Source organism: Anabrus simplex, chromosome 5 (assembly GCF_040414725.1).
Source record: "Anabrus simplex isolate iqAnaSimp1 chromosome 5, ASM4041472v1, whole genome shotgun sequence".
In the NCBI taxonomy this organism is placed as follows: Eukaryota; Metazoa; Arthropoda; class Insecta; order Orthoptera; family Tettigoniidae; genus Anabrus; species Anabrus simplex.
Genome location: NC_090269.1, coordinates 301,506,968 through 301,526,610, shown reverse-complemented (window position 1 = coordinate 301,526,610; position 19,643 = coordinate 301,506,968). Strand labels below are relative to the sequence as shown.

Sequence of the window (19,643 nt, the reverse complement as noted above, 5' to 3'; positions counted from 1 at the left end):
GGCAATTAGATGGATACGGCGAGTTTATATACCGTAGCGAAGCGAGGCCGAGAACATGCTGGAATCAGGTGACGTAATCAAGTGCAGAGCAGGCAGCAGGAACAGCAGGCAGTCGTAGACAAGGCGGGTGAGGAGACGGAGGACAGTGATGCCAGTAGAAATGTTCATAGCAGCAAGGCGATGAAGTAGGGAGAAGGTAAGATGAAAGATGAACATAATAGTGTAATTTTGGGAGCCAGTAACAACATTTAGCTGTTTTTCTACATAATCGCCATTTCGGTTGATGCATTTTTGTAACGCTGTGACAGTTTTTGTATGCCCATGTCGTACCAGCTCGCCGCCATGCAATGTTGTTAACCTCATCTTTCACCTCGGCGTCGGTGCTGAATTGCTTTCCAGCCAAATGTTTCTTCAACTTGGGAAACAAGTGATAGTCACTGGGCGCCAAGTCGGGACTGTAGGGTGGGTGGGTAATGATGATGCACTGAAACTGTTGCAGGAGAGCAATGGTTCCGGGCAATGTGCGGGCAAGCGTTGTCATGGAGAATATTTACGCCCTTGCTCAAGGTTCCTCTTCTCCGGTTCTAAAGTGCACATCGTGAGTTTTTTCAGGGTCTCACAGTACCTGTCAGCGTTAATTGTGGTCTCAGCGGGCATAAAGTCGGCCAACAATACCCCTCTTTGATCCCAAAACACAGTTGTTATGACTTTACCGGCAGACTATATTTGCTTGAATTTCCGCAGCTTTGGTGAAGAGGGATGCTGCCACTGGCGTGATTGTTACTTGGTCTCAGGTGTAAAGTGGAACGCCCAGGTTTCGTCACCCGTGACAATTGAGTCCAAAAAGGTGTCCTGTTCTTCTGCAAAGCATTGAAGAAATGCACGGGAAGAATCAACTTCTTGCCGCATGTGGTCTTCAGTCAGCATGCGTGGCATCCATCTTGCGCACACCTTTGGGTATTTCAATTTTTCCGTTAATATTCTGTGAGCGGTGATTCTGGAAACCTCAGGAACCAAGGTCAGAGATCATCCAGGGTGATCTGCCGATCTTCACGCATGATTTGCTCAATCATCACGACTGTCTCGATGGAAATTGATGGTCTTCTGCTCCTTTGTTCGTTGTAAATTTCAGTCCGAACGGCTGCAAACTCTCTACACCATTTACAAACATTTTTGACATTATTGCATGACTCAGCATACACTTCTGTCAGTAGGCGATGGATTTCAATCTGTTCAGTACCTTTTGTGTTCAAAAACCGAATAACTGTGCGTACTTTGCACTTGGGGGTAACATCCAACAGGAGCTCCATTCTCAACGGCTGCCAATCCAAGACTGAGAGCCTCAGCGTGGCGTGCGCACGTTTATATGCGAGCGCGGGAAACACTCTCTACAATATTGTGACCAACAGCCACACGAACAGAGTTCTGTATTTATAAAAAAAATAGGAAACCTTATTTTTGGGATTACCTTTTTTTTTTTTTTTTTTTTTTTTTTTTTTTTTTTTTTTTTTTGCTACTTGCTTTACGTCACACCGACACAGATATGTCTAAAATACCAATATAATGGTCTGTTATTGGACAGATATGTCTTACGGCGACGATGGGATATGAGAGGCCGAGGAAGTGGAAGGAAGCGGCCGTGGCTTTAATTAAGGTACAGCCCAGGCATTTGCCTGGTGTGAAAATGGGAAACCACGGAAAACCATCTTCAGGGCTGCCGACAGTGGGGCTCGAACCCACTATCTCCCGATTACTGGATACTGGCCGCACTTTGTAATTCTTAGAACCATAAATTTCTCAACTCAGGAATCTACATATTAACGTGCTCACTGTGCGAAAAATCATACATTGAGCAATGTGGACACAATTTTATGATTAGATACCTAGATCATGTTAATGCAATAAGGCATAACAGGTTTTCAGCAATGGGAGCTCATAAAAACGCAACAGGTCACAAATTCATTAGTATTGAACAAGATCTCGAAATTATAGAAAGATTGAATAAGGGCCGGCTGTTGAATAATTACGAGAGTTTCTACATACATGTAGATAAACTTTTTAAGGCTAATGAATAACTATGAGAGTTCCCAGGTGCATTTAGATAAACTTTTAAATAAAGATAATCATTTAAATGATGTTTTGAGCATAAAAATGTGACCATCTTTTCTTCATTTGAGAGATTTGGGAATGAAATGCAATTTTGTGGCAAACAAAATTGTTAAGTCAGAATGGCAGTAGTCACAACATGAAGTCCCCTCTCCGCAAGTAGTCGCAAATGATGAGACAGCTAAAGACGAGCCCTCCCCATCCTCTGCTTCTCCACCTCGTTACTATAGTGAACGAGACTCTGCACATATAAACCCGTACAACACTAGGCATAAAGCTAAGGCACGGACTGGGAAACTGCTCCTCGAAAATATATTAGATAAGTAACTTAGGGAGATCAGAGGGTAAACCGCATCTTAATATTACAACAGTCATTCACACAAATAATTTCTTTGTACATACGTGTTTACACACTTTACTTTTTCCCCGATTGCAGAACTGGTTGCAAACCACCATCTAAATTGCCAGCTGTTAAATACATGACAGTCACAACATTCTCAGCAATACAGTGGCTCTCTTTCAAACACAACAAGAATAGCGTTCTAAAGGATGATACCAAATAATCGTCCACCTAGTGAATTGTAGCTGGATTTGCTACAAAGTTTTTACATGACATATGAACAGTGACAACAGCAAACTTTTTTTAGCTTTAAGCTGGATTTAATAAGGCATGATTGAAAGGGATGTAAATCAACGATCGTAGTTAAAAGTTGTTAGGTAGTTTACCTTGTTGTATGTCCCTCCAATTTTTATTTGTCAGTTTGGTGTTGGTTGGTCACCACATAACCCCGGATAACATCCCTTTCAATCATGCCTTATTAAATCCATTATTTCAGCGTATGATCACTGACATCAACAAGAGCGTATTTATTCAACAGCATTCACCGAGGTCAAATGACAACAAGCATTTAAATTTCATTAAGACCAACGTTCATCCTGTCACAAGTTCAATGATCAAATTGATGAAATCTTTGAATCTTTATAGACTCGTATCCTGAAGGAATAAAACTTTTTTTTACCAGATCTCATTGCAAAGAAAATCCTCAAATTTAGCTCTTAAGATTGATTTTCATGTCTTTCTAAGATTTTAGACATGCTACTTGTTTTAAACACTTTAGAACAACTCATTCTTCCACAATTTTAATGTATATTTCCTATTAAGCCCATGTTATTAAGGCATGTCTCCAAATATTCTATATTTTATGATATTCTAGTAGAGTAAGTTTAAGTGTGTGAAAAATGGTGTAATAGTTCTTAAGTCATTATTTACGAACATAACCATTCTTCGAGATTCAGATTTTGGCTGATGATGCTCTGTAAGGGAACAAAACGTGTCCCACATATAACTTTTAAATTAATGAAGATATTTTAAACGTGACAACAATATAATGTATTTGACAGGTGGATCATAATAAAACTTTGTTATTGTAAACTAACAGACTTTAATATGGATTAAAACATGAGATTAGTCACTTGCAACAAGACCCAGAAAAGTTTTAACTCAGACAAGACTTGGGTCTTGGTCTTAAGATTGAAATAGGCTGAAGATGCCCAAAAATGGGGCAAAACATGTACCTGTGTAGTGTATACAAATCACTTAGAATTTAATCACCACAAACGGTGAATTGTATTGAATAGGTGGCTACAATAAATTTTATTCTAATAGAATCTTACTTATTAAGTTTACTAGCCTCAAACATAAACATGGATATTAGAAAAGTGATTCTAAAGATATTTTTGTAAAGCTTTATATTGTATAGAAGTGAAATGTGTTCCATAACTGATTTAAAAAAGAAAATAGAACCCTTTGAAATGTGGTGTTATAGAAGAATGTTAGAGGTGAAATGAGTAGACTAGACCACAAATGAAGAAATAGTAAGAGGAGAACAGTTGGGTTAAATTTGACCTGAAAATGAGATAGATTGATTGGGGACATTTTGCATTTCCAACATAATACATTCTTCTTGTAGGCCCTATATATAAAAATCAACTTTTATTTCAGTTTCAGCATATGTTTAGCTCCTCATATCTTTTTCCTTTTTAATCTTTGAATATTTATTGCTTCATCTGCATTTAGAATACTCTTTGGCTTGAAATGGTAGGTTGATATATAATTACTTATTGTTCCTGTAATTTTATGTTACAGGTTACTTGGCAAGTGTTTTCTTTCTGCAGGAGCAACATCCTCTCTCTGTTCTTTTGGTCAACACTATTGTGCGAGATCTCTCAAGTAGAAATATTATGATACTAGCAATGGCATTGACAGCAACTTGCTATCTTATTCCATCCAATCAAGCACCCACAGTCCTCCCTCTAATAGCTGACAGACTGAACCATCAGAATGTAAGTCATACCTCTGTGCAGTTTATTGATAATTTAATATATGTAGAGGTATTGTTTTAGAGCCTAGTGAATGTTTTTGTGAATGGAAAGCAGTAAGAGATAGTAACCACACACTTGTCAATGTTACAGTTCACATGTGGTTGTTATTAAACATCTATGTCCCTTACCATTATTTACTCATTATTTATTTAATAGCAACCATAAGTGAATCATAACATTGACAGTCATTAAAGAAGAGAGATTTGAAATAGTTAAGTCATTATGAAAATTTACTGTTAATTTTGGCTGTAGAGATGATTGCGTGAAATGGTGAACAAGTCTCATAAAACTTGCAAGCAAATTCTTTTAATATTGCATCCTGGAATGCCTAAGATTACCAACTTCCCTGACCTCCCTTGCATTAATAGGCAAGTTGTATCTCTCACTCAGGTAAGGAATACACGGATGGTATATTGTCTCCTTTTTGTCATTCACCTCCTTCGCTTGCTAAATATGTTGTTCCATTCTGTTGGACCGGGCGAGTTGGCCATGCAGGTAGAGGCATGCGGCTGTGAGCTTGCATCTGGGAGTTAGTGGGTTCGAATCCCACTGTCGGCAACCCTGAAGATGGTTTTCCTTGGTTTCCCATTTTCACACCAGGTAAATGCTGGGGCTGTACCTTAATTAAGGCCACAGCCACTTCCTTCCAACTCTTAGGCCTTTCCTATCCCATCGTTGCCATAAGACCTATCTGTGTCGATATGACTTCAAGCCCCTAGCAAAAAAAACAAAAACATTCTGTTGGTTGGGTCCAGAACAAGGTCTCTTCTTGTTTTCTGTTGGTTGGTACAATATCCCCTCTTCAGAGACTGCCATCCTCTTATACATAATGTACTTCTTCATACACTTAGGGATGTAGAGATGGAAGAACATATGTGTTGGTCACAAGTGTTACAAAATAAGTCTCCCTATGGTCAAAATCCTAGCACTTGATCGAGAGCCTCAACTGCTTCACGGGTGAGTTGTCAGCAAATAGTTGCCGGGTTCTCTTGGGTACAGATCGTACTACTGATATATTACATGAAATTAATAGCGGTTGTTCACTCGGAACATGACAACATTTCTTTGTTACTCGCCCATGAGTTGGTAGTGGCATCATCCTTGTACTCTGAATATAGGCTTCCCATTCTGTTCTAAAGAGACCCAAACTGGGCAGATTTTTGGGTGCATATATAGGAAGTATAATTTAAGACTTTGCACTTTTGCTCACAGGCCACGGGAATCTCCAAGCAAGCGCCATATGGCTTGTGTCAAGCTTGGCGTGTTAAGAAGTCTTGACAGTTGATGTAGTTGTTCGGTAGTAACTACTGGAGTTTTAAGGTCTGTTGTGAGGTTATTATCATGGTGGTTAAGTACTCTGCAGCATAGAGAATATTTTTGGTTTAGTGTTATTTGCACAATAAGAAACTGGTTAAAAGGTGCCTTAGAAAATACCCCGTAGACAGTTCCCCGGTTCTACAGTACCATATAAATCAGGAATAATCTGAATCAGTCAAGGAATTTTCCACCATTCAACACTGTATATAATGTGAAACATTTATTAAATGAAGACCAGTTTTGATTCTCTTGAAATCATCATCAGTTCAAAACAATAAATAAATAAATCAGAAAGGTATGTGGATTAACACACATTTAACATAAAATTTGCCTTAAAAATACACTTGAAGTGGTTCACATGAGTTGTATGTCATAAAGACATGTTCAATTTTAAAGAACTTCCTTAGAGTCTAAGGCACAAATAATTGGACTGCGTATGCACAATATTGAGCAGTTTTAAATTATTATGTAAAAATTTGGAGTTGAGGATATTATAAAGTTCCTATGATGTTGTAGATGTGACCATGGATATAAAATCATGTTAAAAAGGTTCATTTATTTGTAGTCGAATCATCGTTTAAAATAAAAATACGTGTGTCAAAATTGACAATCTTGTAATAGTTCCAATGTTAAGTAAATCGGAGGTTGTAGAATTGGATTATGTACAGTTTGCCGAGGAGTTAGGGCAACATCATTCGTTGCTTGTAATAGCTGTGTAATTTGAAAATGACACTGTTGATTTTGTTGATGTTAAAAGTTATATGACGCTACAGCCTTGGTTGTATGGAACATTGTAATCGCAAATGGTGGATGTTCCCTTACTCCTCGCTTTCGTAATCCTACCGCTAGGAAAGCTGGAGGTATATTCTTTCCTAGCAGTCCTAGAGGTACACTCTTTCGTAGTGGTAGGATTATTATTGGTGGTTTTATATGCTATTTTTAATATATGTTTTCTTAAAATGTTTGGTAGATGTTTTGGTTGCCAAAGGTGAATGTAGAGAATTGCTTATTGGTCTCTTTTATTAAAATAATACTGATTTATTTTTTAATGCACACTCTATTAAGAGACAGAATAAATATTCTAAATCTGGGGCTTACAGGTTATAGTGCACTGAGTGTTAAACTGCCTACCTTGGGCAAATGGGCAGGAGCTTTTCAATAAGTTACGCAGAACACGTTAATGCTATCAAGCATAATAAATTTGCAGCAATGGCATTACATATGTCAGACGCTAATCATAGTTTTTCAACCTTCAAGCAAGACATGATCATCATTACGCTGGCCACCAAAAGCACATCTTACAGAACTATTTTATATATTTAGAACAATTCTCCAACCCGAATTACAATGTGAACGAAGGATGAGAGAAATTAAATTGTCTGTTTGACGTCACCATTCCAGTATATCTAGAACATTTATTAAACATAAATAAGAGATTCCCCCCCCCACGCAAGAGTACAGTGCCCCCTCTACTTCCCCTACCTACGACCATTCACTTGCCCCCCTCCCCTCCCTCTCTTCCCACTATTAGAAGAGCAACCAGCACTTCGGTGTTAACAGATACTGAAAAAGCAAACCTATTTAGTTGGGAATTTAGAGATTCAGTAGATGATTGTTAAGAGTTGGAAACCGAAACAGAAGATAGAGAGGGAGAGAGACAGAGGGAAACAAGGAGCTTCTCATTCACAAACGAAGATATTTTCAGAGAAATCCAACTGCTTCAGCAAGGAAAAGCAGCAGGAAGTGATCAAATTACTGGGGAGGTATTAAAGACAATGGGGTGGTACATAGTGCCTTATTTAAAATTTCTCTTTGACTATGTCATAAATAATAGTGTAATACCAGACCAGGAAACCAGAGAACTACAGACCAATCAGAGGAGCTAGTATGGATTTAGAAAGAAATTTTCTTGTGAGGCACAACTGGTGGGATTTCAGCAGGACATATCAGATCAGTTGGATTCAGGAGGTCAGTTAGATTGCATAGCCATAGATCTTTCCAAAGCCTTTGATAGAGTGGAACATGGAATATTATTAAAGAAATTGGAGGGAATAGGACTGGACATAATGGTTACACGTTGGATAAAAACATTTTTAAATTCAAGGGTTCAGAAAGTCAAAGTAGGAAATAATGTATCTCAGGAAGAGAAAGTTTGGAAGGGAATTGCACAGGGTAGTATAATCAGTCCGTTACTTTTCTTAATATACGCAAATGATTTAGGGAACAATATAACATCAAAAATAAGATTGTATGCAGATGACATAATTGTTTATAGGGAAATAAACAACATTGAGGATTGTTCAGAATTACAAAGGGACCTTGAAAGTATCCAACAATGGGTTGAAGATTAATATGAAGGTTAATGGAGGCAAATCAACTGTTACAACTTTTACAAACAGGAGCTTTAAAACTGAATTTGAATATACTTTGGATGAGGTAGTTATCCCAAAAGATGGCAAGTGCAAATACTTAGGTGTGAGATTTGAAAGTAATTTGCACTGGAAGGGTCATATTGATGACATTGTTGGGAAATTTAAAGATAAAAATTTCATTGTTCCGTATTGAAATTATTGATGTTAAAAATTAAATAACTGGAGGTTCAACCTATTCAATACTCAAAAGAAAGAAACGTAGCAATCACATTTCTATTTAAATGGGACCGGTTTCGACCTTAGTCTAGGTCATCATCAGCCATAAAAAACATGTAAAATGTTTAAGAATGTTGGAGGTCAGTTTTTCACTGTTAGGGACAAAGACACGACATCACATTCTGTTCTGCACAAAGTCACAACATTAACAATCAACTTGCGAAGATCAAAAAGGCTTGAATTCGCAGACGAACAGATCTGTAGATGAAAGCCGCCAGCTCCCGGTGACTACGTGGCACACTCAAGGTCACGCACTGCGGCCAAACACCAAAGCAGAGTGGAGAACGTTTCGAAGGTCCAGAACCTGTCACGGCTGCGGGAAGCCAAGTACGTATATAAAAATGTACGATGCCAATTAGTATAACCGAATGAGCACCCGTACTCAAGCTAAGATCTTGGTAAACAGTTGATTTGAAAAAACAATTGTAGAGAGAAGAAAAAAATGTAGTAAAAAGCGCAATATCGGAAAACAAATGAAAACTTATATGCACAGTGCGCTATTTAAAAAAAAAAATTTTTTTTTTTAGGTTATGATTGAAGTAGTCAAAGTTGGCGCAAGACAAAAATTTTTGAAAGAGGAGAATAAATTAAACGAGGAAGAGTGATAGTGAAATAAGAGAAAGAATAAAAGAAATTGAAGTTAGATGGTAATGAGGAAAGATAAGATAGGGAAATGAAGGAGGGGTAGTTTAAGGTGGGTTAGGAGGGTGGGTTATTGGAGGTAGAAAATGTGGGTGGGAACTATGTAAGACATGGAAAATAGAATTGGGGTTTTGGAATTTGGAATTTTTGAGAAGAAGAATTAGGAAGTCAAAAAGGATATTGGGTTTTTCAGAAATGTCGTTTAAATTGAAATTAGGGTTGAAGTACTGGTCAAGGTGGATAAAGCAATTTTCAGTAATGTTTAAGAGGGGGCCTTTGTTAATGATTTTAAGTATGTTTATGTCATTGTCAATACTGGTGAAATTATGTTTGGAGTCTTGTATGTGCTGTCCTATGGCAGAGAATCTGTTGTATTTAATGGCGTTGACATGTTCAGAGTACCTGATATTGAAGTTGCGGCCAGTTTGTCCGACGTAGGAGGAACTGCAGTTGTTACATTTAAATCTGTATACACCAGATTTAGAAAAGGCATTAGACTTATTTAGAGATTTAGAGTTGTGTAAGATATCAAGACTTCTATTGTTAGTTCTAAAAGAAATTTTCATATTATGTTTTTTAAAGATATTAGTTATTTTATAAGCATCCTGAGTAAAAGTGAAGGTGGAAAAAGCAGTTGGTTTTATTGTGTCTTTAGATAAAGTGGTTTTTGGACGGTGTTTGAATTTGTTGATAATGCGGTTAATGAAGGAGTTGTTAAAGCCATTAAATTTAGCAATGTTGCGGATGGTGTTTAATTCATTATTTAAATCTTTTTTGGACATAGGGGTGTTGAAGGCACGAAAAATTAAGCTGTTATAAGTAGCACGTTTATGAGCTTGGGGGTGCGAAGAATCTTGTCTTATTGTAGTTGCTGTTTGAGTACGGGTGCTCATTCGGTTATACTAATTGGCATCGTACATTTTTATATACGTACTTGGCTTCCCGCAGCCGTGACAGGTTCTGGACCTTCGAAACGTTCTCCACTCTGCTTTGGTGTTTGGCCGCAGTGCGTGACCTTGAGTGTGCCACGTAGTCACCGGGAGCTGGCGGCTTTCATCTACAGATCTGTTCGTCTGCGAATTCAAGCCTTTTTGATCTTCGCAAGTTGATTGTTAATGTTGTGACTTTGTGCAGAACAGAATGTGATGTCGTGTCTTTGTGCCTAACAGTGAAAAACTGACCTCCAACATTCTTAAACATTTTACATGTTTTTTATGGCTGATGATGACCTAGACTAAGGTCGAAACCGGTCCCATTTAAATAGAAATGTGATTGCTACGTTTCTTTCTTTTGAGTATTGAATAGGTTGAACCTCCAGTTATTTAATTTTTAACATTGTTGGGAAAGCATACAGATCGTTACATGTCATAATGAGGCTACTTAAAGGATGCAACAAAGAATTAAAAGAAAAAAGTTACTTGAGTATGGTTCGTCCATTATTGGAATATGCAAACAGTGTTTGGGATCCTCACCAAGAATACCTAATAAAAGAAATAGATAGTGTACAGAGGAAAGCAGCAAGATTTGTAACAGGGGATTTCAGGAGAAAGAGTAGTGTATCAGAAATGTTAAAGGAACTTGGGTGGGAAACTTTAAGTAAGAGAAGGGAGAAAACTAGACTTATAGGATTATATAGAGCCTATACAGGAGAAGAAGCATGGGGAGATATCCGTGAGAGGCTTCAGTTAAAAAATAATTATATTGGCAGGACTGACCACAAATATAAAATTAGAAGGAATTTCAGCAGAAGCAATTGGGGTAAATTTTCATTCGTTGGGAAGGGTGTGAAGGAGTGGAACAGTTTACCAGGGGTAGTGTTTGATCCTTTTCCAAAATCTGTACAGATATTCAAGAAGAGAATAAACAGCAACAGAGAAAATAAATGAAGTGTTAGAGGGCATTCGACCAGTGCAGGTTATTGTAAAAAAAAAAGTGTGTGAATAAATTAATTCCATCCCCTGGTCTAAGGAGTTTGGACAGCCAAAGTAGGGGACTGCCTGTAGGGGTGAAGTACAGTGGGGACTTCGAGGGCCCTGGGACCGCTATGGTAGCTGTGAAGGCCCTTCAGGAACTCTGAAAAGTGGTGGCAAAAAGGGCTCTGGTTAAGACGCAGCAGGTCGTTATGCTACTTAGGTTCCTGAATGGGTAAAAAAAAAATGCAATGTAAATATTAATCTTATACCAGTTGTATAGTATCATTTGAAGTAATTCCACATACTGTATATCAGTTAACTATATTTGTAAGTAGTACAGGAGATATTATAAGTAGAATTTTATAAACAATATAAATTTACTAGCAAGGTACCCGTGCTTCGCTATGGTATTATACTGAAATTTATAATTGAATGCTTATTGTTTTAGATATATAATCCGCCGAAATTCGCGATCTGACACGTTTTCAGCGAGAATCCACCAAAATTCCCGATCTGACTCGTTTTCTATTAGATTACGGCACGTTTCCTCCCATTTTTCAATCTTCCTTTCCAGCAATCGACTTCGTACTTCCCGGGCTAGTCTCAGGTATTCTTCCCGGACACTTGGGTCCGTAAATCTTTGCCATACCGTATTTTCCTATAATCATTTTTAATCTGGATAAAATCCTTCAGGAGATCCGGCGTGGTGTCATATTGGGTGCCTTGGCGGCACTGAACCCGCGGCCGGACTGCATTCTTAGTCATTACCCGTCCAGGAGCCGTTTCCAGCGCGGTCCGCATATTTGACGACGGTCCGGAACATTATTATTATTATTATTATTATTATTATTATTATTATTATTATTAATGTTATTCTTATTCTTCTTCTTCTTATTATTATTATTACTATTATGTGTTGCTGGGATGAATGATGACAGGGAAAACCGGAGTATCCGGAGAAAAACCTGTCCCGCCTCCGTTTTGTCCAGCACGAATGTCACATGGAGTGACCGGGATTTGAACCACGGAACCCAGCTGTGAGAGGCCGGCGCGCTGCCGCCTGAGCAACGGAGGATCCTTATAAGTACATTAAGAACAGTAAAATCAATTGGTCTCACCTCCTTTTACACCCCACCGCCGTTAGTTTTTACTGCCAACCCCCCCCCAAAAAAAAATTAAAAGAAGGCGTGTTTCTTTATGTTTAAGGGAGATTCCAAACACCAATGTTCACGTCTATTACCTTCAGTTTTGAGATATAAGTATCCCCATAAATATAATTTACTTTTGTCACTTCATTTCAAACTACTCCCCCCCCCCCCCCCAAGTGAATTTTCCCGCAAAAAATACTTGTTTCTTTAATAGTGAAGGATCTTCTAAATACCAATTATCACGACTCTAACTTCTTCACTTTTAGATTTATGTGTCCTCATGAAAGGAATTCAACTCCTTTACACTCCCGCCCCCCAAGATTTTTCCCCCCCCAAAACGCGTTTTTCTTTGTTTTTAAAGGAGATCCAAATACGAATTTTCACGTCTGTAACAACTTTAGTTTTTATTAGATGTATATATTCTCATACAATTAAAGTCAATTAATTTTTCACCGAGCTCGATAGCTGCAGTCGCTTAAGTGCGGCCAGTATCCAGTAATCGGGAGATCGTGGGTTCGAGCCCCACTGTCGGCAGCCCTGAAGATGGTTTTCCGTGGTTTCCCATTTTCACACCAGGCAAATGCCGGGGCTGTACCTTAATTAAGGCCACGGCCGCTTCCTTCCACTTCCTAGTCCTTTCCCATCCCATCGTCGCCATAAGACATATCTGTGTCGGTGCGACGTAAAGCAAATAGCAAAAAAAAAAAAAAAAATTAATTTTTCAATTCTTTCACACCCCTCCCCCCGCTTCATTGGATTTTCCGAGAATACGTGTTTCTTTACTTTTAAAGCAGATTGCAAATATCAAATTTCACGTCTGTAACATCTTCATTTTTAAGATATCAGTAGCCTAATTAAAAGAATTCAACACCATTTTCAGTCACTTTCACCCCCCCCCCCTTTCCACACAAGTGGTATTTCCGAAAATTAAAAATACACGTTTCTTTATGTTTAATAGAGATAAAAAATGCCATTTTTCACTTCTGTAACATGTTAAGTTTTTTTAGATATACTGTAAAAATTCTCATTTTAAAATTTCACCCCTTTTGGGTTCCCCTTAAGTGGAGTTTCCAAAAACAAATCACCTATGTTTCTTTACATTTACAGGAGATTCCAAACACCCACTTTTACGTCTGTAACATTTTACGTTTCCAAGATAATCTTTCAAAAATTTCACCCCAATTTGTCACTTCTGTTTAACCGCCATTAATAGGATTTTCCAAAAACTAAAAAAATACCTGTTTCTTTATTTTTAAAGGAGATCCCATACACAAATTTTCAGTTCTGTTATATCTTCCGTTTCTGAGATATATGCATCCTCATTAAAGGCATTCAACCCATTTTTTACCCTTTTACACCCCTCCTATTGGGATTTACAGGAAACAAAAAAATACGTGTTCCTTTATATTTAGAGGAGATTCTAACTACCAGTTTTTACATCTGTAAATTTTAAAGTTTTAAGATGTAGACACATTCATTTTTAAAAATTCACCCCCCTTTTCACCCCTCAATATTTGGATTATCCAAAAACGAAAAAATACGTGTTTCTTTACATTTAAAGTAGATCCCAAATACCAATTTTCAGGTCTGTAATATCTTCAGGTTCTGAAATATAAGTAGCCTCATTAAAGGCATTCAACCCATTATTCACCCTTTTACACCCTTCCTATTGGCATTTTCCGAAAACAAAAGAATACGTGTTTCTTTATTTTTAAAGAAGATTCTAAATACCAATTTTTACATCTATAAACTGTAACAGTTTTGAGATAAAAATACACTCATTTTAAAAAATCACCCCTTTTTCACCCCCCATTAATTGGATTTTCCAAAAATAAAAAAAACGTGTTTCTTTATTTTTAAAGGAGATCCCAAACACCAATTTTCAGGTCTGTAATATCTTCAGTTTCTGAAATATATGTAGCCTCATCAAAGGCATTCAACCCCTTTTTCACCCCTTTTCACCCCTCCTATTGCGATTTACCGAAATCAAAAAATACGTGTTTCTTTATGTTTAATGAAGATTCTAAATACCAATTTTTACATCTGCAAACTTTAAAAGTTTGGAGATATAGATTCACTCATTTTAAAAATTCACCCCCTTTTCACCCTCCCATTAATTAATTAAATTAATTAATTTTCCAAAAACAAAAAAATACGTGTTTCTTTATTTTTAAAAGAGATCGAAAGTACCAATTTTCAGGTCTGTAATATCTTCAGTTTCTGAGATATAGGTACTGGTATACTGATTAAGGGCATTCAACCCATTTTCCCCATTTTCACCCCTTTTCACCCCTCCTATTGGGATTTTCTGAAAACAAAAATATACGTGTTTCCTTATTTTTAAAGAAGATTCTAAATACCTATTTTTACATCTGTAAACTTTTAAACTTTCGAGATATAGACACACTCATTTTAAAATTTCACCCCTCTTTTCACCCCCTTAGCGAAGGAATATCCAAAATTCCTCTCTTAGCGAGCACCTACATCTTAATATGAATATATCCCCAAAATTTCATTTCGTTACGTCCAGTAGTTTTGGCTCTGCGATGATGAATCAGTCAGTCAGTCAGGACAAGTTATTATATATATATATTAAGGATGAGCTGTGTGTGTTTAATAGAAAACATTGTTGGCGTAAATTGTATAATATTGTATTATAGGAAAATTTTCTTCGTCTCTTGTTAATTTAATATTTAGTGCTTGACAATAATGTATTTTAGTGTACCATTTGCCACCGAGGTAAACACCTCATTTGCAAATAAAGAGATTTTGATTTTTGATTTGAACATGAGCACAGTGTACCTCAAATTGCCAACACTTTAATATGTTGGGAATACGAACGAAGGGTATGTATCTTACAATTTTGCTATGATTTACCTTCTAACACATTTTTATTCTTTTTAACATTCTTTTGTTTTCTCTCTTCCCTTGCAGCCATTTAAACATTTTCCTATATTGACATGGTCAGGAGGATACTCTTTGAGCCTTATCCACAGATTGGCCTACAACTTATATTTTTTAAGAAGCTTGGTGACAGGATAATACCCATGTACACTGTATAACAAAAAAACGACGCAGCAGAAAGGAATTGTCCGATGATGATAACAATCGGTGGATGTGAGGAACAGACATAGAAAAACAAACGATCAAAAGTGCAGAACAATCAAATGATTTATTGCAGAGTTAGAGCGTTACAAATTGAGGACGTCAATAAGGTGTTGGTCCACCCCTGGCCTGGTTGCAAGCTGTCATTTGACATGGCATAGATTGATAAAATTCCCGGGTGGTGTCAGGGGAATGTCATGCCAAATGGTCTTCAGCTGTTCGGCTAAATCAGCAACATTCCGGGATGTTCGCAATCGCGTTCCCATGATGTCCCAAATGTGCTCTATGGGAGAGAGATCCGGCGACCGAGCTGGCCAAGGAAGGTAGGGCAAGCTTGAAGACGGTTCATAGCAACATGTGCGGTGTTCGGCTGGGCATGATCCTGTTGGAAAGTAAGGCCTGGATGTCGCTGAAGGAACGGCAACACAACCGGCTGCAGAATGTCATCAACATACCACTGTGCTGTCAGTGTGCCAGGAATGGTTACCAGAGGGGTCCGGCTATCAAAAAAGATGGCACCCCAGACCATCACCCCCTATTGTGGGGCTGTGTGGCATGCGATAGTCAAGGCAGGATCACCACACTGGCCTGGACGTCTCCAAACACGTCTGCAGTTGTCGTCAGGGCACCGTTGGAAACGGGACTCGTCACTAAAGACTATACGTCCCCAGTCAGCGCAGTTCCACGTTGCTCGAGCGCGGCGTGACTGTAATCCGGCTTGACGGTGAACAGACATGAGTGGTAAGCGGTGTAACGGGCGGCGCGAGCGCACATTCCTCTTGCTCAGGCATCTGTTGATGGTCATGGTGGACACATGTGTGCAGGTCGCACACTGGATCGTTGTCCGGCTCCATGGCTAATTGGTTAGCGTGCTGGCCTTTGGTCACAGGGGTCCCGGGTTCGATTCCCGGCAGGGTCGGGAATTTTAACCATCATTGGTTAATTTCGCTGGCACGGGGGCTGGGTGTATGTGTTGTCTTCATCATCATTTCATCCTCATCATGACGCGCAGGTCTCCTACGGGAGTCAAATCGAAAGACCTGCACCTGGCGAGCCGAACATGTCCTCGGACACTCCCGGTGCTAAAAGCCATACGCCATTTCATTACTGGCTGTGACAGCTGTTCTGACAATCGCTCTGTCTGCCCGTGCTGTTGTGGCCCTCGGTCGACCACTGACATACTGACGCTGATGCCTGCCGTTGCTGACCTACGCTTGCCAGCATTGTCTGATCGCCCCATCATTTCGACTCAAATGTCCAGCGACAGCTCGATTTGACCAACCAGCATCTTTCAGTCCGATCGCACGACCTCTTTCAAACTCTGACATCTGCTCGTAATGAGCACGCATCCTTCAGCGTGGCATTCTTACAGCCAACATTAAGATAGCGAAGTCGAATGCAACAGCTACTTTGAGTATACGCTTCAGAATCACTCCTTATATACACTTGATGCATGCGCAGTTCGGATGCGCAGGAGCTCCGCTATTCATTCATTCAACACGAAACTTTAATCAATTGCATGTTCAGTCTGAATGTCTTTGCATACGTAATTTCCTTACAATCGGACAATGCTTTCACGGTGCGTTTTTTTTTTTTTTTTTTTTTGTTATAGATTGTATTATATGGTTCTCTTTTCTAACCGCTAATAACTTCTATTAAATCACGTAACTTCGGCCAACATTTTTAAACATTACTTAAGAAGATAAAGTTTTAATTTTGTATGTACCGGTACTAATCAACAAATGGGTCATACACACATACACAAGGAATAAATGTTAACTGATTGACGTACTTCAGACTTCCATTCCAAGAGAACTTGTTTACAAGTGATCAGTTGACCAAAACTTTTATTTGAATTTCACAGCTGGTGTTTTAAGTGTCTTCTACTTTGTCATTATATATGTAAATGTGTGTTTCATGTCTTATGACAATGTATACGGTAAGGGATTTTAATGATTGTACATACATAGTATAAACTGCCGATGTTTAGAATTATAAGGCTGAGGATGACCCTTGGTTGGGTTGAAACCAGTTCCTTAAATAGTGGTATGATCTAAAATCTCTTTCTCATTTTACTTAAGAGGAGCATATTTCCAAAAAACATCTTTTCTCCACATTTTGAAGAAATTGACTTATTGGTACATTGATATTGTCCATCTCTTTCTGCATGGAATGTAAACAGACTCTGGGGTGGGTTTAAAGCATTTGTTGAGGAATGTGAAAATAGGTTTGTACCTTCAAAGGTGGTAAGGAATGGTGTAGATCCACAATATTATAAGAAGGAAGTAAAGAGACTAAGAAGGAGGTGCAGATTGGAAATAGTGTTAGAAATGGCTGTGGAAGTAAGGAGAAATTGAAGGAACTTACTAGGAAATTAAATCTAGCAAAGAAGTCAGCTAGGGATAACATGATGGTAAGCATAATTAGTGGTCTTACAAATTTTAGTGAAAAATGGAAGGGTATGTATAGGTACTTTAAGGAAGATCCAAGAAGGACATTCCAGGAATCATTAATGAACAAGGGGAGTGTGTGTGCGAGGATCTTCAAAAGGCAGAAGTATTCAGTGAGCAGTATGTAAAGATTGTTGGTTACAAGGATAATGTCCAGATAGAGGAGGTGACTAATACTAAAGAAGTATTAAAATATATCTATGATAACAATGACATTTACAGTAAGATACAAAAGATGAAAACTAGAAAAGCACCTGGAATTGACAAGATTTCTGGGTATTTACTAAAGGCAATGGGTTGGGATATGGTACTATATCTGAAGTACTTATTTGATTATTGTTTGCATGAAGGAGTTATACCAAATGAATGGAGAGTCGCTATAGTAGCCCCTATGTATAAAGGAAAGGGTGATAGACATTAAACTGAAAATTACAGGCCATAAGTTTGACATACAATGCATGGGAAGGCATTCTTTCTGATTATACTAGACATGTTTGTGGAATTAATAACTGGTTCAATAGAAGACAGTTTGGGTTTAGGAAAGGTTATTCCACTGAAGCTGAACTTATAGGATTCCAGCAGGAAATAGCAGATATCTTGGATTCAGGAGGTTAAACGGACTGTATCGTGATTGACCTGTCTAAAGCATTTGATAGGGTGGATCATGGGAAACTGCTGGCAAAAATGAGTGCAGTTGGACTTTACAAAAGAGTGACTGAATGGGTTGCTATATTTCTAGAAAATAGATCTCAGAGAATTAGAGTAGGCGAAGCTTTATCTGACCCTGTAATAATTGAAGCGGGAATTCCTCAAGGCAGTATTATTGGACCTTTATGTTTTCTTATATTTATATATATGATATGAGTAAAGAAGTGGAATCAGAGATAAGGCATTTTGTAGATGATGTTATTCTATATAGAATAATAAATAAGTTAAAAGATTGTGAGCAACTGCAAAATAACCTTGATATTGTAAAATGCACAGCAGGCAATGGTATAATGTTAAACGGGGTTAAAAGTCAGGTTGTGAGTTTCACAAATACGAAAAGTCCTCTCAGTTTTAATTACTGCGTTGATGGGGTGTAAGTTCCTTACGGGGATCACTGTAAGTATCTAGGTGTTAATATAAGGAAAGATCTTCATTGGGGTAATCACATAAATGGGATTGTAAATAAAGGGTACAGATCTCTGCACATAGTTATGAGGTAGAGTATGGTTCCAGTGTATGAGACCCTCACCAGAATTACTTGACCAAGCTCGATAGCTGCAGTCGCTTAAGTGCGGCCAGTATCCAGTATTCGGGAGATAGTAGGTTCGAACCCCACTGTCGGCAGCCCTGAAAATTGTTTTCCGTGGTTTCCCATTTTCACACCAGGCAAATGCTGGGGCTGTACCTTAATTAAGGCCACGGCCGCTTCCTTCCCATTCCTAGCCCTTCCCTGTCCCAACGTCGCCATAAGACCTATCTGTGTCGATGCAACGTAAAGCAACTAGCAAAAAAAAAAAAAAGATTACTTGATTCAAAAACTGGAAAAAAAATCCAGAGAAAAGCAGCTCGATTTGTTCTGGGTGATTTCCAACAAAAAAGTAGCATTACAAAAATGTTGCAAATTTTGGGCTGGGAAGACTGGGGAGAAAGAGGGCAAGCTGCTCGTCTAAATGGTATGTTTTGAGCTGTCAGTGGAGAGATGGCGTGGAATGACATTAGTAGATGAATAAGTTTGAGTGGTCTCTTTAAAAGTAGGAAAGATCACAATATGAAGATAAAGTTGGAATTCAAGGGGATGAATTGGGGCAAATATTCGTTTATAGGAAGAGGAGTTAGGGACTGAAATAACTTACTAAGGGAAATGTTCAATAAATATCCAATTTCTTTGAAATCTTTTAAGAAAAATCTAGAAAAACAACAGATGGGAATCTGCCACCTGGGCGA

General features: G+C 38.3%; 1 protein-coding gene across 3 annotated transcripts in view; it reads left to right on the top strand.

Moving 5' to 3' along the window:
* Nucleotides 1-19,643, top strand: part of LOC136874854 (AP-4 complex subunit epsilon-1) — a 163,568-nt gene that overhangs the window by 31,354 nt on the left and 112,571 nt on the right. For all 3 annotated transcript variants that reach the window (XM_067148535.2, XM_067148536.2, XM_067148534.2), the window contains one exon: nucleotides 4,253-4,449. In XM_067148535.2, the coding sequence (XP_067004636.2) occupies nucleotides 4,253-4,449 (197 nt within the window). The remainder of the gene's footprint in view (nucleotides 1-4,252; nucleotides 4,450-19,643) is intronic.